The 27,233-nt window shown below is 39.8% G+C and overlaps 1 protein-coding gene across 1 annotated transcript in view; it reads left to right on the plus strand.

Annotated features, from left to right (window-relative positions):
* Positions 1–2,550: 2,550 nt before the first annotated feature.
* Positions 2,551–27,233, plus strand: part of COX10 (cytochrome c oxidase assembly factor heme A:farnesyltransferase COX10) — a 107,550-nt gene continuing 82,867 nt past the window's right edge. The window contains exons 1-4 of the mRNA XM_067308377.1: positions 2,551–2,656; positions 3,087–3,211; positions 4,873–5,197; positions 14,539–14,663. Coding sequence (XP_067164478.1) covers positions 2,614–2,656; positions 3,087–3,211; positions 4,873–5,197; positions 14,539–14,663 — 618 coding nt within the window. The 5' untranslated portion in view covers positions 2,551–2,613. The remainder of the gene's footprint in view (positions 2,657–3,086; positions 3,212–4,872; positions 5,198–14,538; positions 14,664–27,233) is intronic.

The following is a 27,233-nucleotide window of genomic DNA, read 5'->3' on the forward strand; positions in this document are numbered from 1 at the left end:
TTTGCACATGGTTTTTAAAGTTCCCTATCTGAAAGTACATCAAGTCTCTGTGGAGCTCTAACATCAATGCCACATTCTATGAAGCACGGAAAATATAATATTTTTACAGTAGGTCTTTAAATCATTTTCTGACAACAAATCAATCTTACAAGAAGTCTTGTTGGTGTTATGAGTAAGAGAAGGAGAGATTTTGAGATTAAAGTGTAATAATAGTATGCTGTCTCCATGAATTTGCCCTTTCGTGTATCAAACTTTAGCATTCTGCTGCTGAGATGTAATTAAGCCCCACCAATCAGATTTATGATAGTGCTAATAGGAAAAAGGATCGTATAATGCTGTTAATACGTGCTCTATAAATAACATTAATGGGAGTCGCGTGGTTAAATGCCCCTTGCATCACCCTGAAAACATACCTTGAGGTGCAGTGTTTATTTTATAACTGTGGAGAAGTGGCAATACCTGCAAAGCAATTGTCCATCTTAGCAATTAGCAAAAAAGTTGGAGACTCCTCAGAAATCACTCTGCCCCAAAACGATGACTGACCTTGAACTCCTGCGGCAAGACAGGATTCCTCTCCTGCAGCCCTTCAGGTAGTTCAGTGACATTGGTATCTGGGTTTTGACAAACTCGATTGCAGGATCTGAGCGAGCAAGGTGCTGAAAGCTTCCTGGAAGTGCCGTACGTCCCTTCTAATAATCCGCTACAGCACTCAGTTGCTTTCTGGAGTGTTCAACATCGTATGGAGCCGGATTCTGCAGAATCAGCACTTTGCAAACCCAAACCCTAGGTAACAAGATCCAAAGCCTGTACTGCCATTTTAGGCTGAATTACTCTGATATTTGGATGTTTGTGTCCACTAAATATTCTAAGATGTTTTCTTCTCCAGGAGTAGCTTTAGTGGTTAAACCCAGACTGGTATGTGACATTCTGCATTCCTTAAATCACCATTATTGTTTCCTAAGGAGGTATTTCTCTGTCTTGAGGCCTGTGGATAACATGCTCCTTAATTAGAAAAGTAGTGTTTTACCTCCCTCTCTACAGGGGTGCAATTTATTGCACAAATGAACGGCAATGAAAATCAGGCCTTAAATCTCAGCCCTGTCATAGAACACTTGGCTACCTCAACCTTTTCCTCTATGACCCCAACTGCCCTAAAACCAACCAACCATCCCATCCCTCTGTGTAACCGTTGTGTATTTGCTATGTGATGTTTATTTTATTTTTGTAGGTGTAAATTTAACTTGAGAACAAATCTGTGGAAGTTATAAAAAATGGAGATGCAAACAGGAACTGCAAATTGATATATACTGAGTGATGAGAACTCAGAGTAAAACAGGATATTAATTGTAAGAAATGTGAAGTCCTAATTTCTCCCCAAATAGAAAGAGAGTGGAAATAAATGCTTCAAAGTAGGATATTCTTGGTGAATTAGAGTGAGTGTTTTCATTTTATCTTCCTAATAATGATTTAAGATGGCTTTTGCATGAATTTAAGCACTATAAAGATATGAAAGCCTGGGAGGAAAATGGTTCCAAAGATCTCCATGTTAAAATATTGAGGAGGATTTTAAAAAGCATTCAAGTAACTTATAGCCTACATCTCCTCAACTTAAACTCTTAAGAGAAAAAATTTTAAAGGCGCCTAAGGGTATAATTACACTTTACAGCTTGAGCAGGCCTAACTATTCCCCTCCCTTTCTGTTCAAACTACATTACAGGCCCCTTTTTCCAGGCCTTACACCAGCTTTCAACTTACTGGACCTTGCACGGGGTGAATTCAGTTATCCCAGCAAAAGACATTTTTCCCTTCAAGTTAGCAAGCTGAATCAGCTTAGGGAAGGATCCAGCAAGCACTAGCACTTTTATGTGGAAAGGAGGCAACTCTGCAGCTGGGACCTGCTTTGCGCAGCATCAGTCTCTTAGCTCTGACCTCGCGCAACATGTAACTTAGCCCAAGTGGTTTAAAAATCGACCCCCCAATTTTCAGAAATGACTTTAGCAGCTAAACACAAATGTTTTTTTTACCAAGCCTTGTGCTCTTCAACACTCAGGTCATTTGGGGAATGAGACTTCATGTCCTGGCTGAAAAAATGCCCCTCGCTCGTCACGCGGCCGCTGTGCAAGCGGCCTGCGACCCCCCCTCACGCTGCCGCAGGCGCGACGCGAGCCCGGCACCGAGGAACCTGCAACTGGGGCCAGAAAGGAGCCGAGCGGCCCTGGCCCCCTCCTCGCGGAGAGCGTGAGACCTCCAGCCGCCGGTGACCACGTTCCCGCGGCAGGGCTGCGAGCGCCGGCGCGGCCCGAGGGGCTCCGGCGGGGACGGGCGCTGCAGGCGCGCCGCGGCCTTTCCGCCAGCCCCGCTGCCCCGGCGAGGCCGGAGGCGCCTCCCGCACACGGAGCCGCCCGGCGCGGAGGGAGGCAGGGAGCCGAGGCAGCCGCTGCCTGACCCGGCCCGGGCCGCTGCGGCCCCGCCACCGCCCGCCGCGAAGAGCCCAGCCCGCCCCCATCGCCGCCCCGGAAGCGCTGACCCGGAAGGCGTTTGGAGGTCATGCCGGGCAAGATGGCGGCGCCCAGGCGGTGAGGGGTGAGGGACGCGGGAGAGGCCGCCGCGGCCATGAGCGCCGCCCGCCCGTACGGCGGCCCGCGGGCTCTGGCAGGTACCAGAGGCGGCGGCGGCGGCGGCAGCGCTGGACAGGGGGGCGCGGGCCGGGCCGGGGGTGGTGCGGGCCGGGCCGGGCCCCGCTGAGGCGCCGCGGAGCCCGGCCCGGTGCGGGGTGTCGTCGGGCGCCGGGGCTGTGGCGGCGCGGCCCGGCCCGGCCCGGCCCCCGCCGCTGCTCGCTGGGGCGCTGCCGTTGGGCTGTTGCCGAGGTAAAGCTGCTCCTCGCGTACAGAGTCGGAGGAGGAGACGGCTGAAGAGCAGCTCCGTGAGGAGCGGGGGGATTCGCAAGAAACTCCCAAACTGCGGAGCGACCCAGAGCTCCCGCCGCCAGCGTCTGTCCCGCGGGAGCGGCGCTGCGGCGGGCTCGTTCCCGCCTCGGGCTGCGCGGAGCCGCCCGCGGTCTCACGTTCTCCTTTGCCTTTCGGTAGGTTTGTTTGTCTGGCACCTTCAGAAAAGAGCGTTTCGGCAAATACCGTGCCAGTTTGTGCATCTGTGGGGCGCAGCCCACGGCAGGTTGGCTGCGTTTCGGTGCTTCAACTTCCTCAAGCGAATGGTAAGTCAAGGACCGCATTTATCCCTGCTGCTCGTTCCCTAATTTGTGTTGTCCTGTGCGATGGGTCAAAATGGAGATTAGCTGATAAAAATATTTTTCGCATCTGCCCAGCTCCAGCAAGTCCAAGCATCTCCTTTGCTACATTGTATCGGAGTTTTGCACTTGGGAGATGAAACATTGGAAGGGGGTGGAAACATGCCTTGGAAGCATGCAAGGGCGATGCCTTGTGCTGCAGCGTGTCCGCCACCTGGCATGGGGTTTCTGCTCCTTTGGAGTGCTCATCTCGTGTTGAGAAGCCCTTCCTAAACTATTTTTAAAGTTGCTGTTTGTTAAACTGCTGCTAAGAAAACCACATCTTGGCTAGCAGGTGTATGAGTGGCAAATGAACTCACTTGCTTAGCTAGTTCGTTCCCGTTTAAAAGTTAAAACAGTTAATTCGAATCGAAAGCCCAGAGCTGTTTAACTTAGCAGATTACATTCTATAGCTTAGCATTAGTTTTTGGTGTTAGAAGTGCTGTAATTGTCATTCATACCCCTCAAATAGTATCATCTTTGTTGAACAGTTGTATCGCAGATGACATAATGGTAGTAAAGATGTATTTTGCTCTTCCCTGAGTGTGTTCTGGTCCTCGTATTTTGGAATTCTGCATGGAATATGGATGAGGTTGTCTCACAACTAATGATTGCTTTGATTGCAAGAAGTGGGTAATTTTGGTGTTATTTTTTGAGCATCAGTTAGGTTTGAACCAGGAGATGGAGGGCCCTTCCGCATGTGGGTCACCACATCTCAAAAAAAAATTTTTTATTGTTGATTTGAGCTGTATTCAGATTAGTCATTTAGAGTTGAAAAGCTTCAAATCCTTCTTCCTCATTATAATAATTAATTTGTGCAAACTTTAAGACATAATTAGCTAAAAGCGGTATGTTTTTACACTTCTTTGTTGTGCTTGATATATATAGGAAAACTTTAGGAACGAGAATTGAAAGATAGGAGAAGCTAAGTGCTCTTTTTCTTCTTCCTTACTTTACTTTGTAAGAAACGTAAAAGAGCAGAAACAGCTGCGTTCTAGCTTTCCACGCAATATATTGTTCCTTGTAACCATTGTAAAAAATTGTCGAGTCTAGTAAACTAACATGAAGTTTGGGATAGGTAGTGACTAATGTGAGGATGATTTTACATCATAAGAGGTGGATTGTGTTTTCTGGCATTTTTCTGAAAAAAAAAATTTCCATATGTTACAAGGAAACAAAAAACACAGTGCTTTGGAGACTGGATTTTTTATGGGCGTGTGTATACCCCTTTGTTTAAAGGTGAAGTAATGAGTTGTAAACTAGATGGTGTTATCTAGTAGTTCTGAATATGGATAAAACAAAGTTTGCAGCTGAAATTACAAGGGAAGAAACAATTTGTCTTGAAGCAATTCTTCAGTTATTGTGGTAGTTGTGAAATGGAAAGCTGCCTTTGCTGTATCTTGTTCAATTTCAGAAACTCTTTTGCAAATGAAGCAAGTATTTGAAATTCAGACTGACTGAACATCGTATCATCATAGAAAGTTTTCCTCTTAAGAATAATATAGCAATAATACTGGTGTTAATAATAACCAGAAATGGACAGAAACAGCCTCTTACCTATTCATCTTAATATTTATCATTCTATTTAGTATGTAACACAACACAACAAAGACCTCAGCCAACGAGCAAAACCTAAGTCAGATTCAGTTGCACCTCCTTTTCATGAGAATCAACAACTAGGTCAAGAAAAAACGGTTATATACAAGATTAGACCCATTTCACCTGTTCATCAACCTTTGTCTGAGACATCAACCAGAAATGAGCTGAGAGAAATGGCGTCAGCTGCAGAAATGGAAGGCTCAGTGTCATCAGTAAAAGCAGGATCCAAAGAAGAAAGACAGTGGAAAGAAATGAAGTTACAGCTGGATGACTTGCCGGGAATTTTGGCACGTTTGTCCAAAATTAAACTTACAGGTACTACTGGTATTTTTTTTTCACTTCTGGGCATCCTGTGTGAGTTCAGAGTTCTTTAACATGTTAATAGTATTGTGTATGTTTTTATATAGTAATTCCCACTTTAGTGACACAAACTGTCTTGGTCGTTTCCATCAAATGTGTGCAAGGAAAAATAGTTTTATGAAAGTATTTAACAGTTTGGCCATTAAATTTGTTTAAAAGCAGTGAAGAGAGCTTACATCGTATAACCAAGTAGCTTTTGGGGATCATAAGCAAGTGTTTGTACAAATCTGTGCTCCAAAGAAGGCAAAACTTGATGGTGCCACTGGTAGTTGTCCATACTATTCTTATTATTGTTTCTGCTTATCAGTAGAATAATTTCCCGTTATTAATTAAAAATGCTTTGAGGGAAGACTGGATTAGGAAGTGATATTAAAAATGTTGCATTAAGTATTTAAAATCTCTTTGCTTAAGCTTACCAGTCTTCTGTCTTATTTTCTTGTCTTTTACTTTGGTGGTGCTTCTTCTGAAATTCATATTAAAATAGAAATTGCAACAGCAGAATATAATGTGAATAATTTTATGATTTACGGAGAAGAAAATTTTGAATGTGACCATTTCAGCTTTCTAAAATAAGGTACTTCCCTAGTCAATAACAGAGTTGTACCTTCAAACCAGTTGTCTCTTAAATTGTTGCCTTGTAGCCTAAATATATTTTACTTTATTCCGACAGTAATATATAACATTTATAAGTTACTCCTTTGCCATTAAATAGTGCTATATATACTTTATGCCTCTGGAAGCTGGAATGCTATGACATTTGTAATGATATGACCAAGCCCTTGCATCTTTTCTGTATCAGGACAAGGGCTAGAAAAATGATTTCCAAAGTCCCTACTCTGGTGCTCTCTTCAGTGGGCCAAAGAGATTCTTGATAATAAAAGTGTTCTTTGCCATAACAATTTGTTATATTTCGTCAAATAAAAATCCTGAATTCTGTTTACTTCTTGAAACTTCTTGTCTTGCAGTATTTATGTTGTCATGGGAAAATCGTTTTGAACACATTCAGCCTGTGATGGTGTGCTTTATTCTCTCTAATGAAGCCTTACAGCTTTCAGTGTGGACGAGAAATCTCATGTTTCAGATTTACCAAAGCTGATTTTGTCTATACGTCCAAATGTTCCTCCTAATTATTTTAATGAAACTCGGATTCTGCATGTTTATCTTATGCTGGTAAAGAGCTGGGTTAGAAAACTTGAGGAAGGGAAAACATGTCTTTTAAGACTTTAACACATCCCTTTTGCTTATTATCATTCATAATCTCAGATTTAGGAGTATCTATCACTGGCATTTCAGCAGCTATCAGGGTTTTTGAACTCAAACTTCAAAATGGCAACAGCTTTGTGACACCTACAACCTAAACTGTAGTCTTTTTTTTTTTTTTCTGCTTGTTATAGGTCTTGGTTTTTTTCCCCCCCTCAGGCTGTTCAGTTTTAGTAATATTTTGTTTCTGTAGTGCCCATCATGAATAAACTTAGCACTATGTGAACAGTCCTGCTGGATTGTTCATATCTGGCATCTTTTCAACGAGGTAATTTTATTTAAGTGGCTCTTTTATGTGAACTTGAAGCCTGTGATAGTTATTGAAGTAGAATTAAATTAAAAAACTCAATAAATTCAGATATAAAAAAGTTAAAATGCCATGATTAAATGGCCACTTAACAGTTCGTTCCTTTTTTTTTTTTTAAGCGCTTAAAACATACGTTCTTAAATTTTCTGATAGTACTTATGGGTAAGCTCAGTGTTAGTACGTATCATGTCTGAGTATTATTGGCGTTCCTCAGAAAGGGGATTTCAAGAGCTGTGCTAAGAGTGAAGAACACTTTTTTCTGGAGAAAAAACACAAGTGATGCTTTTTTTTTCTTTTTGTGTGGCCTCTGTGTTGCCTGGCAGGGATGCCGCAGATGTCAACAGCTTCTAGCAGGCTCTCGTTTAAATGCATGAGTCAATAGTGATACGCCAGAAAGTACCACTTCAGTTTTAAAATCCGGTGGTACTCGAAACCTGTAGAAGGCGATGATGAAAGAATTTCATTGGCTTCAAGATCGTCTGTGCTTTTGTATAAGTCTGTTTCCAGATGTGCTGTTCGTGATCCAAGGTGAAGTGTAGTAGTAAACTTTGTATCTGTTGAGAAGGTGTAGAGATTAAAAAAACAAAAACAAACACCTCCCCCAAACCCAGAAAACCTCCCATCTCGCTGTGTTCTTTAGGTATTTGGAGGGGAAGATGTCCTAGAGTAGGGAGATTTTATTGGAATTACAAAGTATAAAAGAATAACTTGAGTTTAGCAAGGGGGGAGTTCTGTTATTGGTCTTTTTTGGTCGTAGGATGGTTCAGGAGACAGGAGCAGCAAAAATACTGGGCACAGTGTGCACAGCAAGGAAATAGAATTAGCTTTTTTGCAAGTTGTGTAACTGTGTGGAAAAAGCATATTCTGTAAGGAATATGGTAGTGTGGTTCTTTGATTTTTATTTTTTTTAAGTAAATTCTCTCAAGTCAGTTTTTATAAATGACACGCAAGCTCAATTCATTTCACCCATGAAGCTCTGATAGATCTCATATCCTGTGTGGGTTTCTTGGCTGACGCTTTATTTATACTTTTTAGAGTATAGAATAACAAAAAAACAAACTGTGCATTATGCTAAAATGGGGTGTCCTTGTGCCCTGTTCTTTTCCTGCTGCTCAAGTAAAGTGAATGTTTGTTTGTATTCTGAACTGTAATTCACCTTTGAACGGAAATGAGTTTAGCCATTACCATACCCTCCTGCTTCATGTAAACTGCAGCTCTCATGCCACTGCCATTAGAAACTGCTTCACAACAGGAAAAGATTTTTGTTTATATTCTTTTGCCATAAAAAATGATTAGGGAACTTTCAATTCCTTGCTGCGTAATCTACCTTTTTGGTTTCGATTTCCATCTTTTCTCTGTGTCGTGCTCTCTTGGCTGCTCTCTGAACAGCTGTATCTTACCATCCTGGCACTTGGAAAGCTAATGCATCTGCCTGATAAGTGTTCAGAATTATAAATGTCATTGTTTTCAACTTTATTCTAAAGTTCATGTGTAGCTACAAACAGGAAAAAGATGGGATGATATGGTAATAGGAGTAAATCTAATAATTTACGATGCAAGCACATCATTAAGAATTTCAGGTTGTCTCATTTTCTTTAATTTAACTTAACGTTTACATTTAAGTAATGTTTCCCCTGTGATCACAGATAAAAACTGAGATGAGCGATGTGTGCATAAACACAGGAAAACTAACCTTCAGTTTTGAGTCTTCATTTAATTTGGGGGAAGTGCAATGATGGTGCAATCTGCCAAGTGTTGAATTGTCTCATTAGATATTTCACTGTGGTATGTGAACGTGTTCTCACTGTTGCTCCCGTAGCAAAGGATGTCTTGCACATTGGTCTTTTGGTGAGGAAGACCAGCCAACTGTATATCATGTTACGTAGCAAATATCTGAGAAGTGGGAATATAAACATCAGTCGGATGTAAATTTAATTACTAATTTCTAAACAGCCACGGTGTTTTTAATCTAAATTGCAAGCTCAATGAGGAAGAGGCTGTCTCTTTAGCATATCTCTACCGTGCCTGGAAGAACGGAGTCCTGACTCTCAGTTCCCGTCCTGACTACTGTAATACAAATCTCCTTCGGTTGCTTGATGAAAGGCACGCTAACACCCATATGTTTCAAACGTTTATCTGTTTTTCCCTTATCTTGCATTTTAATACACTGCAGTTAACATTTTCATTTGTCTTCTCAAATATATTAATTTGTGTCTAAAAAGATACTTTTTTAAACACAATTATTCATTAACTGATTGCTGTTTACACAGAGTCCATATGCAGAATCGCAGTCTCCATCCCAAAGGTTTTATGCTCTTTTTATGGCATATCATTGCAAAGCACTTTTATCTTCCTACTCTCAAAAGCTGTTTTAGAGTTTTGGTAGTATTTTTTTTTCAAAGCACATTTTAATAATGGATCTAATCAAGCATGATTAACCTTGCTTTTATTACTGAAGACCTGTTTCAGATCTGAACAGAACAGCTTCCGTACCGAGTAACTTGCTTTGGTTCACTGTATGCGTTATCCATAGAACGACAGGGACCTGCAAGTGACGCTGCAGGTGGACATTTAGTCCTTTCCTTTTGCCCGCGGCAAGACCAAGTTTAGGTTTGTCACTCCTGACTGATGTTGTCCTGCCTATGCTTAAAACAACCCAAGAGCGGAGAATCTCCAGCTTTCACAGGCAGTCTGCTGCAGCGTCACTGACGTTACTGCTGAAGGACTTCTCTTTGTGTCTGACAAAAACCCTCCTTTGCTGTAATTTAAGTATGCATTTTTCCTGTCCATTAAGGTATCTGGCAACTTTCTCGAAGGAGGCCTATGTTTTGCTCTGTTTCTCTCATTCAGGATCTGAGATGTTGTTTGGTTATATCTAGTTCTCAGAGTTGAACCCAGTATCCTGTTAACTTTATGTAATAATAGCTGAGAGTAAATTATCACTGGTTTTGCCATGGTCTGTACCTTCGGAGAGAGCTAAAATAGGCAAGCCTGAGATATTGTTTCCACCTCTGTAAATCTAGAGTAATTCAGCATCTTTAATAAAGTCATCCCAGTTTTCTGTGGTCAGATCAGAATCAAATGTACCACGTTTTCTCTCATCCAAATATAATGTGCATGTTATGGAGTAAATCACAAGACTGGCATAATCAATACTCTGAGGAGGCCCATGAATTAGTTTGATGTTTGTTTTTAAAGAAGAGAGTCACATGTCCAATTGAGCAGAGTCATTTTGATGCAGTCTGATCATTAGTAGCTTCTCCACAGGAAGGAAAATTTGGACATTCTCCAATCAGTTGCCAAGATTTTTCTTAAAAAGAGGATAGGAAGCATCCACACTGTAATTCTCAATTCTTTTTAAAATATGGCTGTAAACCCCAGGACAGAGAAACATGTTTCATGAATTGAAACAGGGGAGGTTCTGGCTTGATGGAAGGGAAAAGGTTTCACCGTGAGGACAGTCAAACTCTTTGGACCACGTTGCCCAGAGAGGTGGTGAAATTTTCATCCTTGGAGATGACAAAGCCTTGTGGAATTTGGCCTGAATTCAACGTTGACCCCACTTTGAGCTGGAGATTGGGTAAGATGACCGCTGGAGAGTCTGTCCAATCTGAGGCAGCCAGACGACGCTATGTAAAAACCTATGGGAGAAGACTGCCAGCTACCAAATTGTCCGCGGTTTCTGCGTCATGCACTGATTAAGCTGCATTTAAAATTTCAGAAGTGGACAAACATGATAAATTATGAATATTTTCAAGTTTGGAGTCTAAAATTAGTGCATTTTTTGGTCTAGTTCTAGGGAAATAATTGTGTCTTGTTTACGAGCAAGTGTTTGCAACCAGAGTTTATCAAATGTGGCATAAGAGTTTGTGTCTGTGCACAAGTGATCTTCTAGCACAGAATTATTAAACTGGCAATCAGAAACTTGAGACATTTGCTGCTGACTCACGAGGTGATCGGGAGTATCCTGCTTCATCTCTGTGCTTGTTATTTGCACGCTGAATCTATTTGTAAAGTGAAGATGATAACGGTTATCCAGCTTGGTGTAGTGGTCCCAAGTGTTATGTAACTGCTAAGTAATATAACAGCGATGAAGAATTAAGTACAGGTGTGTGCGTAGGCTGAAATTCTAATAACAACCGGTTTAGTAAAAAACTCCATTCGCTTTAGTGGAGTTCTAGTACTTTTCCACTGTTTCAACTGAGAGTAAAATTTAAATGGTGGTTTTATATAGCCAGAAACTTTGACAAAGATGAATCTGTATTCAGTGTTTAGGTTATTACTAGGCTGCACGTATTCTCTCTTATATTTTATACGCCTGTCAGAAAATAGTTCTCAATTTGAGATTATTAAAATAGAAACTGAGATCCTATCAAAGATACAAAGCTTAGTAATGGTAGCTTTCTTGCAATTTGTTTTTATGCTACCAGGAAAACTAGTGAAATAAAAAATAAACTATTATTACAGTTTATTTTTCATAAAGTATTTTTAAAATGTAACAGTTTAATAGATAGTCACGATCTTCTCTCTTCATAATATTTCATTTTCATTTTGAAATTAAAATTTTAAATAAAAAAATATATTTTTTCAAATTACTGTTCCAAGCTTAAGTTTTACTTGGAGGAGTTTGGCCACCTTTAGTGTGCAGGCTGTAATCTGCAGCAAACCCTGGGTGTGCCTACACCAAACACACCTAAGGTTGCAAGGAAAGCAGTGGTCAGACCTATAATGCTATTTTTGATCATTGCATTTAGCTTTCCAGAAAGCAAAGTGTGGAAACTTGGGAAGGAAAATCCTTCTAATGCATCGGCTTTTGGAAAGCTGCTTTTCTTGAAGGAGTGCGTAAACCTTTGTAGTAGAACAATGAAGTTGTGTCCGAAACTAAAGCAGAATGCCTCTGCTTTTCTTCTTCTTCCTTATTTTAATGAGCTTGGTGATAAAGCTACAGATTACTTGATTTAAAGTGTGTGTGTGTGTGTGTGTGTGTGTATACATATATATCTATATGAGATTATCAGTACAGAAGAGGAAAGGAAATCTAAAGTTCACATGGCATAGCCATTTGAATGCTATAAATACAGATAAAGATTTATAATTACTATGAAGCTGAAAAGGAATGTAAAGAATGATATGGACTGTAGAATTTTTGAGTGTGTTTTTATGCTGGAAGCACTGTAATTCACTTTTTTCCCCCCCTCCACCAATCCATTAGCGTTTTCTTTTTCATTTATACTGAAATTGTAGACAAATGTCCTTTGTTAATCTCTGTTAAAAGTAAATATCTTTTAAAGACATAAAATTAGGTTTAGGTTGGGATCATAGGTTTAAGTCTTGACTTCTTTTTGAAGAGCATACATAATGTCAACTCTCTTTAACATGTCTTGAAAGGATCAATTCCATCCACTATGCAATAAGGTGAAGTTAATTTTGTCCCTAAAGCACTAAACTAACAGAGATTAAAAAACAAACAAAGTCAATGACCTCATTCCCTTGATGTCATCTCAATTAAATATACTTTTCCTCCATGAGGAAAATAGAAGAGTAAATAATTGCTTCCACAGTAAAAGAAAATAAACTTCCCAGTCCAACGGGAAAATTCTCTTATTTACTCTTACGCGTTGCATTTGAATCGCGTGAAGATGAGGCAAGCAGGGAATACCTTGTGCTCCGGCCGCCGCACTAAAAATACCCTCTTCAGTTGCATAAATGAGAGGATGTACTACAACCTTTTTTAATGAGATCCTGATAAGTCACACAGAAATGACTGACTGAAATTAATCTGGAGAAATCAATGGGGACTTTAATTAGTGCTCTAGCTATACTGTATTAGAATTTCTTTTGAGGTCAGTGTAGTGGTGATGTTACGCTGCCTGTTTGCCAGTCTGCTCCACCTTTCTCCTTCAGTAAATGAGTTGATGTTTTCCCATAATAAATTAGTGTAAAGTGCTCTCTGAGATAAGTTTTAATTAAATTCTTGTCGAGAAATGAAAGTGTGATTTATGATGCCAAAAAATGAATGTAATCACTCTTAGAAATGCAAACGCCACTGTTTCACTATCATCATTTGAGTGTGTGTGTGTGTATATATATATATATATATATATTTTTTTAACTCCGTCAACTGTGAACCAGTGAATTTCCCTGAACTTCATATTTTCTTGTGCTCCTTACTAAGAAGGGCCAAAGAGTTTTCAAACCCAGGTGCTATATCTTTGACTCCTAAATAAATGTAGTCCCGTCTTTCCGAAATGCTCAGTACCTGCATCCCCGTTAGTCTGTCCAGTGTCTTTACGGAACTGGTGGTTGTTTCATGGAGGATTAAGGTTCCAGCACAGATTCATCTTATTTTAGAAGCAGCTGAAGGGGAGCCACAGTGAGAACCAGGCGCTGAACTCGGTTATGTTCTCATAAACCTGCGGGACTGAGCTTTGTTTAATATTCCACTGTCGATGGTTTTTAATGCTTAAAGTTTTGATGAGCAGGAAGTTTTGATCGCTGCCTTTTTAGGATTAAATCCTAAGGGTCTTATGCAGGCACAGCTCTTGAAATTAGTCCTTTGCACGTACATCCTTGCTGACAGGTCTCTGCCTTGACATTATAATTCTTCATCTTCAGTAACACTGCTTAGTAGGTAATCCAGATATCTTCAGTCAGCAAAGGTTATTTATTTGTTATTTCACTTCAGACAAATAAGAGCCTTGGGAGGAATCAGGAAGATAAGAATATCTTGATTCTTAGAAAAGATCTTCTAGCTTTGATGCACTTTTTTAATTTGAGCTAGATGAGGTCTGGAGTGTGAAATTATACATGGAAAGTATTGTTTAATTTTCTTTCTCTTTAATAAATGTATTAATTTTAGATTGCAATTTTTAGGCCATGAACAGGATATTGAATAAGGGAGTTGACTTTTATATTATAAGAAATGTTTTGTTTTATACTATTTTTTGCCTAAAGCTAAGTTCATAAGAGCTATTATTTGGGTAGTTACAATATTTGGATTGAGACTCAGGTAACTTTCATTTTAAGGATGTAATAAAGTTATAATTTTGGATGACAAAACTGAAATGGATTTTTGTTAAACCACTCAAATTTTGAAGCCTTTAAATTTAGTGTACCTTCTTTTGCCTGAAATGGGTATCTCTAAAGGAAAGAGTGTGAACAAATACTTTTACAGTGAAGTTACTGGCTCTACCTGGTGCAGATTGCCTATCTTTGATCCCTTTTTCACTTTCTTGACTGCTTCTTTTAAGCTTCTATTATAATATGATATGATGAATAACTCTGGATTCAGGATTTTTATTATTGTTGCCTTTCTTCCATGCTATAGACTTTACTCAATGGCATGTGAGTTCCTGGAGCAAGCATACCTCGTGTATATGTTGCGGGAGGCAGTTTGATCCTGTAGCAAATTCATAAAACAGGGAATACAGAAACATAAGTTTTATTCTCATCTTTTCCCCCAATGTGGAAAACACCGACTGATGCTTCTGGATTTCTCATTTCATCTCTGACAGTTCTCCTTCCCATCTTTGTCGTCTTTATATAGAATATTAGCATTAATTGTACTCTGTTCATGGAGCCTTGCAGAGTTACTTTGATCCAAAGAAGTAAAAAGTTAATCTGCACTATGTTTTTTAGAGGGTTTCATAACCTTATCACTTGTGGTATGTATGAAGGAAATGGTTGTTGCTGCCGTGGTGGTGACCTGTGCTCTGTGCTTGTGTTGCAGCTCTGGTTGTAAGTACTGCGTCCGCCGGGTTTGCCATGGCTCCGGTCCCTTTCGACTTGGCTTGTTTCCTCCTTGCCTCTCTTGGAACCGGACTGGCTTCCTGTGCTGCCAACTCCATCAATCAGGTCAGTACGTCGTCTGCTCGGTTGGGCTGCAAGCTGGTACTGTCTTCGCGTCTGAAATGCTGCCAGGGAGCGTAAGGGAATGGTTGGGAGTGCTGTGCCTTCAGCTGGAGTGTGAGCTCTGACCCATTAAAGGTGACACCGTGGAAGGAATACATGCCTGTGAATTAAAGTATAGTTGCTAGGCACAGTGTGTTTATTCAGAGCTGAGCTGATGAAGTTTTAAGCCTCCCAATAATAATGTTTGTCTTGAAAATACCAAGTATGGGTCACTGGAAATGACACAAGCAGAACTGTGTAATTATATTGTAGGAATAGCTAGCAGGGCTCCAGCCTAATGGGCACGGTTCTGCAGTTGCCTTACTGTATGACCGTGTCAGATGAGTCTAAGGAATGCCTCCGAGCGGCTCGCTGAAAGTCTGTACTGGGATTTAGGTGAGGTTCGTGTGCTTGCATTCAAATTTGAATCTAGAAATCTCCTGCCCAACGTCTCTAAAACATACTGAAAATCTCCATCGTGTGCTAGCGATTGTTTGCTGTTGCAGAGGTTCTGGGTGCCTAAACTTGAGCTTCCTTGCAGGTGTGAAAGTGCCTGCTGAGCTTGAGGCCCAATGCTTGGCTCTCCTGCAATTCAGCTGTGAAGCCAAGCTGCTGTTAGGCTCTTCCGAAGCCCCAAAGGAGAACCAAACCAGGAAATGAGTAACACGCTCGTGGTGTTGAACGAAGTTACAAAGCACAGTAGCCACAGTCAGTTCCAGTTCTAAAACGTGGCCTGAAAAAGCAGTGCAGTAGCAGTGCCACCTTTGGTACTGCTTTGTGGGTTCAGCAGTCGCCTGGGAGATGGGAGACCTGGGTTCTGGGTTCCCTCTGATGGCATAAGGCACCGAGGTTTCTTGTCGTGTACGTCCTGGGATCACCTTGATTGAGTCAGGCCCTTTGGTGTGTAAGCTTCATAACACCTCAACTGTAGGTATCTGATGTGCTTTTCTAGATTTCACCTATAAGCACACGTCTTGCTCAGGCTGAAGGAGGTACAAGCTTTACTGTTTGTTCTCATTGAGCTAAAAATTAGGTGCAGCAGCTAAATCTGTGTCTGTTTTCTCTGTATAATAGGAAGGATGCTGCGTGATTTTGTTGGTTGCTTGGAAGTCTTTAGATAAAAACACTTAGCCTTTAAAAATAATCTTAAGAAAGTCATACAGTTTTGTGAAGTATACCTTTGGTTATCACATACATATTTTTCACAACATAAGAACGTCTGGGCAGAAAAACTGCCATAACTAAGGTGAAACTTTCTTGGTTTTGATATGCTTTTTCCCCCCTTTTTTCCCCATACTACAGTTTTGTTTTTTTTTAATACTAAAAAAAATCATTTTGGGACCTAACAATCCTTTGAAATAATTTACTGTCATATTCAGTTTGCCTTTTGAACTGGATACTCCTGGACTAAGAAGAGAATTAATTATTTCTTGTTTAGAGACTCTTGTGTAACTCTTCTTTCTTGAGCTTCTGATATAGCTTTCTAGAAATGATATTAATGCATGAGTAATTACTTTTCTTTGTTTTCTGCTTGTACGCGTTCTCCATTGTTGTTAGAAGTACCAGGAATCCTGTGGCATAATTTGGAGTTGGATACTGCTGAGGTTTGCTGGGATGGGAAAGTTAGGGGTGCAATAAGTTTTTGTTTGGGTTCGTAATTCACTTTTTACTCACTCTTGTCTCACCACAGGGACACTAGTAATATGCCCTTAGATACGGAAGCTTAGTCCAGCCTCACAGAGTGTAAAACTCTTGCATGATCTCAGCTGAGTGCTCTAAATTCGCACTCTGGCTCATTGTGAGCCTGCTCACTTGCCCACATAGACAGACCTTCAAGGCAACTACTCTTATTAAGGAAAATAAAGAAGTAGAGTTGGTGTCAAAGCAAAGGAAAACAGCTGTAGCCTAGCACCTTGTTTATCAGTAGATCATTTTAGTCAACGAGTATTCCTTTACCGATGTTGCTGTTCGTGCTGTTTGCATCAGAGATGGGAATTTGAGTTTCAGTTGAGTTTCAAGATGGGAATTTGGCTGGGAATTTGAGTTTCAGTAAATACTGTAAGCTTGGGTATCCAGCTCAGCCTTTGGGAAGCAGCACTCTTGACTCGGAACTTCCTATTATTGCTACTTTGCTCTGTCCCTTGCTCCCAACACACATCCTTTTCTCTGGCAGCTCATGACTCATGTTTCCCTTGGACCTTTTTATATGATAACCATCTTTCCACTTCCTATATTGCTATAAATCTATGCATCTTTAAGGGCAGCGCGTCTTTCCCACCGTTCGTTTCCCTGATAAATCTGTGTTCACAACTTACAGTCCTCAACTATGTCGTGGGAAGGTAAAGTGTTGATCATGTAAGATTCTTCCCTGTGATTTAGAACAGGATGTGAGGAACTTTATTCTGCAAAAATTTAATAGAGGTGCCGTAATGTTCATGAAAGTATTAATACCAGCTTTTAACTATTCAGATTCTGTGTTTTGAGGTTTTTTTTCTTCTCCCAAGCACCTCATATGAACAATCTGGTAGGAATTGAGGCCAGCTTGGCCCTGTCAAATTGAGTTGAAAACAGCTAGCTTGTCCAAAACTACTGGGGAGGGAGCCAGGAATATACTAAGTAACCCATACAGAGCAAGAAGTCATATGTTTTGTTTCTATAGGAAAACAGTCTAAAATAATCTTTCAATTATCACTTGCCCTCTTGATTTTAGATTGCCATATGTCATACTTTAAACTTTTTTCTTTTTTTTCCTAACTACAAGGGCTGGAAATGTTATGAAAATTTACCATAGTGGAGATTCTCACCCCACTTTCACTGTCCTTAAGAAAAAAGCAATAGTGAAAAATGATGGGACTTGGCAACGCTGTGTTTTTCCATTGTTTATAGAAGTGCAATTTGGATATTAATCGACCAAAGGCATGTATTTACAAACAAGTTCCCTTCACAACCCATAAATTCTAGCTGTACTTTGTGATGCAAGAAGAAATAATATATTTTTATGACAATTCAGTGGAATTGGATAATGATTTTTAAGAAGCTGGTATTTTTTCTTTTTTTTCTTTTTTTGAGAAATGACATTGAAAAAGTTGTGTTTGAAAATATGCTGAAAAATATAGACAAGAGCTACTTAAGCTAGGGATTGCTCTAGGGGAAAATGTAGTGCATGTTCTGCAATGAAGTCATTCGAGAAATGTTTGTGTGGAAAATGTCAAGAGAAGTATTTTGGAATAATGTATGTTAGACAGTAGTTTGGTAGAAACAGAATCACATGGATTTGTGGAAGATGTTAGGAGTTCTGCTGATCCAGACCGATATCGGAGGATCCTTGGGTTTTTCTGTAGCGCTTGTGTTGCGTCTTGAGAATTGAGTGTTGTGCTGTAGACTAGGCAAATCTCTGCTGGAAGGTGCCAAAGAAAAGATAGTGTTTTATTTCGCTTGTCCTCTACCAGCAGTTCTGCCTCCGTGTCACTCCTTCGTATCACAATACTTCAGAGTTGTACTTCTCACCTAATCCAACATTTTAGTGGCGTGCTAATCCAGCGGTCCCTCGTTCTCTTCCACATCACGCAACACTGCGTTATATCCTTCAGCCCCTCAGGATTGTACTACAACATGTCACCACTTTTCAGTCCCACCTGCTAAAACTGCTTTCCTTCTTCTTTCTTTCTTTTTTTTTTTTAAAGAGCTCTTTCATTTTTCCAGCATTAAAATAACTTAAAATTATTTTAGGCAGGTGTTCTCCATGGCTGTTCTTTCTTTTTCAAAATGATCCGTGTTCTCCAGTGTTTTTAATTAAAAAAAAAAAAAAATCACTTAACGCGTTTACCGAGGAATAGACTGAACTATTTCATTTTCACTGTGACGCAACTAAGGCAGCCAAACACAGTGGAAAATCTCAGTGTAAGATCAGTCTTATTATTTGCAGTTATGGTAAGAAAAGGGAAATAATTTTTGGAATTTAATCTTGTAAACACTGCATATTAATCATGGATAAAACAAGAATTATTCCTAGCGGCCACTTTTTTTACAATGTCCACTTGCCTGACTCTTTCAGTGTTGTATGTCAGTGTGGACACAAAATAAGGTATTTTACCTCATCATTGTTCCGTAGAAATGACCAAAAAGAATAATCAAAATACTGGTTTTCTAATAGCCTCAGGAAGACCAATTTCCTAATTTATTTGTTCCCACACTGTACACGTGCTCTCATGAAAATGGAGTGGGAGAAAAAGATAGTTGATAGTCTTCTGCTATTTTGTAGGTCTGTTTTTTGAAAGATGACTCGAGTTTCAAGTAGTAGAGTCTTACATTTATATTACAGAGAAAACATGTCGTTTTTGAGACTTCTAAGATACTGGCCTCTGATTTATGGGGAAGGAGATAAAACATGAAGAAATGTTTACACCACAATACACAGCATTAAAACGTTAAAAGAATCACATGCACATTTTATATGTCAAGTACATTCTTTTGTAACTGTAGCATGGTTAAAAAGTGGGAGAGAGCTATGAAGATGAAAGCAGGATGTTTAAAATGGTTTGAATTTAGTAACTGAAAGATAAAATGATGTGGTTGGATTCGACTGATAGCACCTTGAAAAGGAAGCAGGCAGGACTGAATATCTTAACTAAAGTTAGCCTAAAGTAAGAAATATAGTAAATATGGTAACCAGAGTGAGGGAACAGATCTAAGAACGCTTAATATCTCTGTGTCTTTAGGGTTTGATCTTACGGGTTCTGCTGTCTAGGAGCAGGAATATTTGTGCTTCTTGACGGGTTGGCACATATGAAAGACTCGCTAAGTTTTGCTCTTAGTGTCAACATCTCTTGACAACAACGATCACTTGAAAGTGTAGTTTTAATGGGTGGGAAGGATGGGTCTGGTGTTAAAATAATGGAGTGGAATTTGGGATCCGAGTGCCGTTGCCAGTGTACTGTTCAGATGTTACGTGTGATCTCTGTATGGTTAGGACAAACTCGGAGAGTCATTCAGCTCCTGCAGTGATGGGCACCAGGCAAAAATTGAAGGAGAACAGCTTCTCCTCCCTTTTTTAATCCACTTACTATATCAACACTGTCAGAAAGATATTTGTAGCCTTCACCTTTTATGATATTTTGCTGTTCTGTGATGACTCGATGGACCGTTACTCTCAAAGCAGCTTAACAGCTGCTAAAAATTTAATAAGCCTAGTTAGATAAGCACATATTACCCCGTCTCCCAGAGGAAGGTAAGCTGGAGTTTACAAATACAGCAACGTTTTAAAATCTTCATCGTGCCTGCATCGCCTGCAGGTGATACTGTGGCTCACTCCAGTGACGTTCTGCAATGGGCATTTTTACAGCTGTGCTTGCAAGTAAGGTGTGGGTTAATGAGCAGTATTTGGAGCCCAGGCAAGAAAACATGCAAATTGATGCAAATCAGATAAAGTTGATATCAGAATGGCCAAAACCCAACATAATCAGTTGGAGTCCTCATAGTGATGCACTTGTATTCCTGTATTCAATCATAGCAAATTAATGTTTGTTGTGTGTTTGTAGTTTTCAGGACTGTCTGATGTTTAAGGTCATGTAACTGGCTGAAAGAGTAGGGAGCAACTGTAAGTTTGAGAGCATTTTTTAAATGAAGTAAATATTACAAAAGATTGTATGTCACCGAAGATTGTGTGTCAGAAGTCCAACACTTTGTTCGTGTCTCAGGAAATATTGGCTCTAGCTGTTTTAGCTTGATTGGCCCGTTAAAAATGTAATTCGTTTTTAAAGGGGGAAGAAAAAGCCTGAGGAGTCGGTTATACTGGACACCTGCAGTCCTCCGGAGGAGGAGGGTAGTCGGGAGACGTGCAAGTGGCTTCCATGGCCAAGTGGAGTCTTCTGCTCATCAACTCCACGTTTTGTTTCAATGTTATCAACACAGTGTCTGAAAGAGTTTTTAAGTATTAACTAAACCCTTCTTTCTCCACCCCATCAAATGGCTTTTATGAGTATGAAAGAAACTGAGCGGTTTTTATCTAGTTTTGGCTGAGTTAGAGGCCCTGCAAACCCTTAATTCTTTGAAAGTTTCTCTTGGAGCTTCTGAGATGTTTAATGTAAGGTTTTTGTCTGTAGGAGACAAAATATTTTACGCTGGACTGTTAGACAGTGAATGAACTATTTGCTTTCTGTGAGAGTTTGGCTATGAAAAGTAAATTGAAGTAATGTGACATTAGTTGTTGCAGCCCTTTTGGAGTTGATGTGATTTCTGAACAAATCTGCGAAGAAATCTGTTACAAGGATTGAAGCAATAGGAAAAAAAATAAAACAAGGGTTAAACTAGTGTTCAGAAAATGGTGGTTCATGATAGGCGCTGGGATTATCAAAGAAAATTGAGAAGGGAAATAGCAGAAGCCTGACAGTCCCTCAGACCCCTTCCCCTTCGTTTCCCCATGAAGAAGTGCAATGTGAAAGGGAAAACAGCAGTGGGCCTTTTTATATCCCTAAAACCAGGATTTTTTTGGTGTTGTCTCATCATGCCTAAACTTTTTGTACCAAATACCTGCTTTATTAAATGTCTGAAGGCATTTAGTGAGCTCTGATTTATGATGACTCTAGTATTAAAGATACGCTCTAATTCAGACACGAGTCGGAGGAGATGACCTCTATTAGATCATCCAGGCCACCTCCATGCAGTGTAGGATTTTTTTTTTTTCCCCTTGTAGTCTTTTCAAAGCTCTGTCTTGCCCACTTTTTGAAAGCTCTGAAATCGCACTTTTTGCTGCTTCCCGGAGCAGATTATTATAGCGCCGTATTTCAATGAGAGAGCTTGTTTTAAATGCCAGAACTGATTTGTTCCGTGCAGCGCATTGGAAAAATCAGATAGCGGCATGACTGGTTTAAAGCAATTCCGAAAGCCTCTAAAATGACTTTCCCAGGTTTTGAGTTTCCGAATGACAATATTTCGTGTCTGGTTAATAGCACCTTTCTTTTCCTGTGTGCATTGCGAATGAGGGCACTTACAGGCGCTCGCCCCTTTTTTTCCCCTTGCAATAGGGAGCGAGTCCATCAGCCCACGCTCCTCCTTGCGCGCTCGAGATTAGCACCTGATGCATCTCCATCTCGCTCTGAAGTTTCCGTTGTTTTGACTGAGCAGATTGCCCGCAGCAGCGGCCGGGCCTTTCATCTGCCCCCCCCCAGCGATCAAAAGATTGTCAGGAGGGTTATTAAAACCCGGTGTTTCACTCCGGAGTACGGGACTTGTCAGCGTTGGAGGCAGCCTGTGATGTAATTTACAGTACGTAATAAATATAAGAGATGTGCAATGCTGGAAGTCTATCTTGTGCTCTAAAGCGGTCTGATATATGCCGCTTTGATATTTTAACTGCGAGGCAACCTTCATTAGTGGTCGTTGAGGAGCAGAACTTACGGCTCCGCCGGATGATTCATAATTGCCACAGTTAGATCAAGTTAGCACGGAGAAACGCTTGCTATTGAGTAGGAATGGCTCGGCTTGCGAAGACGTATTTCATGAGCAGTGAAGATGATGAGCACTAATGAGAGCCAACTTCTGAAGGAACGATAAATTTTAAATGCAGAGATTATCTTTCGGAAGCATAAATTATTTGACCTACAACTGAAACTTGATAAAGGAGCTTGGAAAAATGTTATAAATTAATGCATACCATTGTTGGAAGAAACTATCTCTCCTAATATGCATATTGTGTATCGTACGGGAAGAGTCTTCAAAAGAAGTTGGACAGCTTCCCATAGTCCTAGACAGAGGGGGCACTGAGACCCCGGTCAGGAAAGCGTGATGTTCAGCAAAGACTGTGAAAATAAATAGGAAATAAATAGAACAGCCTCACTTTTTTTCCTGCTTTGCTTCCCTTCATGACATTCACGTATTAGCATAAAACTTCTGATTTTAGAGATGTTTAAATGAAAATGTTCTGATTCTTCTTGTGTTATATTTGATATATATGAAAAACTCCCAAAAGAGTGCGCTCAAAGTTATTTTTAATGCTGCGTCCCTTTTTTCCAGATGGTCATGCCTCTTTGTTTGATAAAGAAAAATTTTCTGTGGATGCATAAAATAAGTGCATCCCATTATTTGTTACCTAGTTAAAAGTGCTATTAGTAGAAGCGTTGGATGCACCCTTTCTCTCTGCTTGCGTTTACTGGTGGGCAGATTGTGTCCTGAACAAACCTTCGGAAGTTGGTGCCGTGCATAAATGAATCTTCAAGACAGCCTGCGTTTTGATACTACAGGAAGTTTTGTCTCATTAGCACCTTACTAAAAGGTTCACTGAAAATACTGGGGGCAAGCGAGGTAGGGGGAAAGAAACAGTTTAGCAAATGATTAATTGTCAGGAAAACTTCAGTGGTGTGGAGTTCCCTTTAGATCCAATGCCAGATTTCCCCTGGAAACCCTGATCACAGGCGGGACAAAGGAATTTCAAAGGCCTGAAATGATGGAATGTGGAGAGAGCACTAGACAAAAGGGAAAATGTAGTACTTAATAAGATTTATCTGGCCTTTTGATCTGTAGGGGTATTACCTTTCTAAGCTTAGAAAAGGAAAAGTGAAAATAGGTAGTTAATATTTTTTGTCTGTATTTAAATATGTTTTAACATTTTCCAAATCAGTAAGAATTTCTTCAGTAATGCAAGTATTAAGTTCTAGCCTTATTAGATAATTAGGGAAATGTCATCTTCTTTTTGTAATTTAAATGGTGTTATATTTATCCTATTTATTGCCTTTAGTCAGACTCTGACAGTTTCAAAAATGGCAATGCAGTACCATGTATACTGGGTTGTATGAAAAATGAGTATGCAGTGAAGGATGACTCACAAGGGTTAAGGAAAATTGTTTCCTGGTTCCCTGAAACAGCCTACCGGCACCATCTCTTTGGGGAGTATTTCACTGAAACACAAACCCAAAGCGTTATAACAGTCCCTTTCCTTTTAAATTATTTTAGGGTTTTCTCTCTAACTTACTATTTTATAAAATATTATGCAAATACCGTGAATTCAGATTCCAGTTTGTATTCATAATCTTGGATATAATTTACGTGCAGTAAAATGGAGTAAAAGTACCCTCCCTTGATTTTGGTTCACTGTCATTGCTATTAATAAGAAGTTTTATTCTACTTTATTACCCAGTTTAATTATTTAAGAACGTGACAGCGAAGCGTCAAGGTAGCTAGCGGGACGTTGATCATGCTTTGTGATTAGCATTGACAAAGGCAAGTAGGGGTGCAATAAGCACTTGTAATGTTCTCGTTTGTGTGGACCACAAAGACACTGCCGGCATTAATTTACCTTATGTGGCTCTTGACTCATTTTCTAAAGCTGCAAGATTTTGCAGTAAAACCTAACCCAAAGTGGATTCTGCTGGCCTACTCTGCCAGAAGCCGGTCATGGTTTTTGGCTGGCAGGCAGATGCTCCAAGGGAACCGGCTTTCTCTATTGCAGTTGAGTAGAGAGAAAGAGGAAGAGATACCTCTAGATCATGAGGAAAGGGATGAAGAGGATCTTGCCATACATTTTCATGGCAAAGAGCGAAGAAGCAATTGCTATGGATGTTCCCCACTGAAAGTGGAAAGGATCATTCTTGCACAGCTCCTATGACTGCTGCAGCTGCAAGGTTGAAGAGATGCCATTTTATTAGCAGTGAAACTCCATTTTCTGGAGACTTTTGATGAAGGTGTGGGGAATCTCAGTATAACTGTATTTCAGTTTATTAGGGTCTTGTGTAAACACGGACATAAGTAGTGCATGTTTAGGTCAATGTCTCTGTATGTAACCAGTGCAATAACTAGTATTAGAAAGTCTGATAACAGTGTAGTACGAAGTGCTCAATTATTTCTCCTCTTCTTTCCTTGGTCACATCAATCCATTTTCCTTATATTTATAGAAAACTTAGCTGTCCTGGTAGTTTGGTTCAGACATCAGTGACATAATTCTTTTGATTTTTTTTTTTTCCTTCAAACTCCATAACTAGTTTGTTGGAAGAGTGTTTCTAAGATTGTCAGGATCGCAGGTCTCTGAGAGTGTGATAAAGCTCTTTCTGATGTAAGTGATGCACCAATAGGTGGATTTGGTTCCACTTTTGAAAACTCTGTCATAGGTAATAGCAGTCATCTGATGCTGGGTCAATGCTATGATATTTAATCATTACATTGTTGAAGGCACCATAACAGTTCTTTGAAGGAGAGCCTGTAGATCAGGGGAGATGTTGCTTATGGAGGATTCCTGTGTTCATTCTGCTTTTCCTTCCTTTCGTATCTATTTGCCAACTTCTTGGTAGTAGCATAGAATTTTATTTTTTTAAATCTGTATTGCAGGAGTATCTTGAAAGTCCAGTGATGTTCTAGATTATGAAGACATTGACGTGTGTCCTGCAGAGTTTGCAGTCTGGGAAGCTATGGCGTATGAAAGTATGCATATTTGCCTTTAAAAAAAACAAACCAAAACCACTTCTCATGTACTTTAGCGTTTCAGGGGAGCACAGAGGGAAGCTTGAAAAGCAAGTAAATTATTCTACAGGAATGAAGGAAGGTGGTTATTGTCATATGAGTTGTAATCTTGAATGGAAACAAGCTGAATTAAGCACATAAATACTTAAGGTTCATCCATCTTCTCTCTGTATGTGACATAACAGAACCTTGAAAGTGCTGCAGGAAGTATGAGGATTTGTCAAAGCTTGTGTGTGGTGATGAGGCTACTTACAAGAGTAAACCTTGAATTTACCAGAAAACAGGACACGTTACATCCTAGAAGAAATGAGCAAGTCTTTGAGAGTTGATTCCTGCTGATCAAAATTCTTACTTATAAAAAGCTTTTTAGTTTTTCCCTATATTTCTACTAACAAATTTGATTGGATATGATTTTAGGCACTAGCGAGATATGTTGCTTGAGTCTTGGAAGCATGCCTGCTCTATTCAAGAGGTTTTCAGTAAGTGATCTGCCTAATTTATGGTGGGATGAGCAAATATGGGGAGTACAATATCAGTGTTGCCTATTCTTGTGATGTCTGCCAATTTTCCTAAAAGATCTTTTCCGCCCACAGTTGCTGAAGGTTGGATTTTTTTCTTTTAAGATTTCTCATGCTTCAAATAGATGGACTTCAGACACATTCCTTGTGAAGGTATAGAATATATACTGTTCCATGATGCCTTGGGAAATGACCATCCATATTGCACCAAAAAGCAAGCAATATGCCTGGTAGGATTATAATGCTGGTATGAATAGAAAGTTGTAGTAAATTCTTTAAAAAAATATATATATATATTTGTAGTATCGAATATCCGTGTACCACTAAGTGACTTTTTAAGAGGATTCTAAGCATAAGCTGTTTAATGAATGTGTAAACCACAGGTCTGGGCAGTAATCCATTTCTTCTGCTTTTTTTATGACATCTGTATGGAAACTGAAGTAAGAGGTTAGTTTTCAATACCAAAATCATTAGATGCATCACTCAGATTAAAAAGCACAATGCATGTTGAAAGTACCATTAAACTAGGACAAGAAATAAAATGGGACATGTGCCTGAAAATATAAAGGTTGTACCAACTTAATAATAAAAGCTTTGACTTTAAACCAAACATTTGCAAATCTTTGAGGTTTGATACTCTCGGGTCACTCTAAAGGCTAACTCTATCCGTATACAAATTATGTAAATTTTTGAAGTAAAACAGACCTCTAGCAGATGAAAATCTGTTTCTGTAATCCTCCTTTTAAGACTTGTTTCTTATTACAGTTGAGATTTATGTTGATGCTACTAACAGAAACATGACAATCTGTTTTAACTTCAGAGAGTATCATAAAGGTGATGGCATTTGAAAGTAAACTGAAAGATTCTGCTTCAGACTGATTTTTATGTTCTGGAATTAGATGCTTTTTAAAATAATAATCTTTTACAAGATGCATTAAGCCTTAGAATAAGGCTCATGTTTATTAAAAGACAATAAAACCAAGATACTGTCTTTGAAGAGCATCCTTTATAAAAATGTTTATGGGAAATGGTCTTAGACAGCAGGACAACTGAACTGGTAGTAGAAAACAAAGTTGCGATGAAATTAAGGACTCTGCCGTGTTTAACTCACTACTTGTGATGGTTACAGCTCTTTTCTTTGTGTGTTTCTATCGTAGTTTTCAGCAACTTCCTGACAGCGGAAGCGTGTGGGGTGGTGGACAGCCTGGTTAATCCTGGCTGTCTCCACTCGCTGACAGTTCAGTTTTTCTCACTCTGAGGAATGTACGTGTTAGTTTGTGGATAAGTAGCAGAGCAGTGTCTGGAAGGGACAAACGCAGAATATCCTCTGGCAGAATTTCAGCCGTAATAGGAAAGTTTTAAGCTATGGCCTGTGTGTTGGATTCTCATTCTTCATCCTCAATTGAAGTCTTCAGAGTGAGGACCATTCCTGGTGGAAATCATCCATGGCTCCTTGCTAAGACAATGATTGACTTTAACTCCCTCCTGATTTGGATGTTTCTAAAGTTTCTTCTGAAGTGGGGCCAAGAGGTGATGCAGATACTTATGAGAGGGGCAGAATTTGTAGGGA

This window comes from Apteryx mantelli, chromosome 19 (assembly GCF_036417845.1).
Source record: "Apteryx mantelli isolate bAptMan1 chromosome 19, bAptMan1.hap1, whole genome shotgun sequence".
Classification (NCBI taxonomy): domain Eukaryota; kingdom Metazoa; phylum Chordata; class Aves; order Apterygiformes; family Apterygidae; genus Apteryx; species Apteryx mantelli.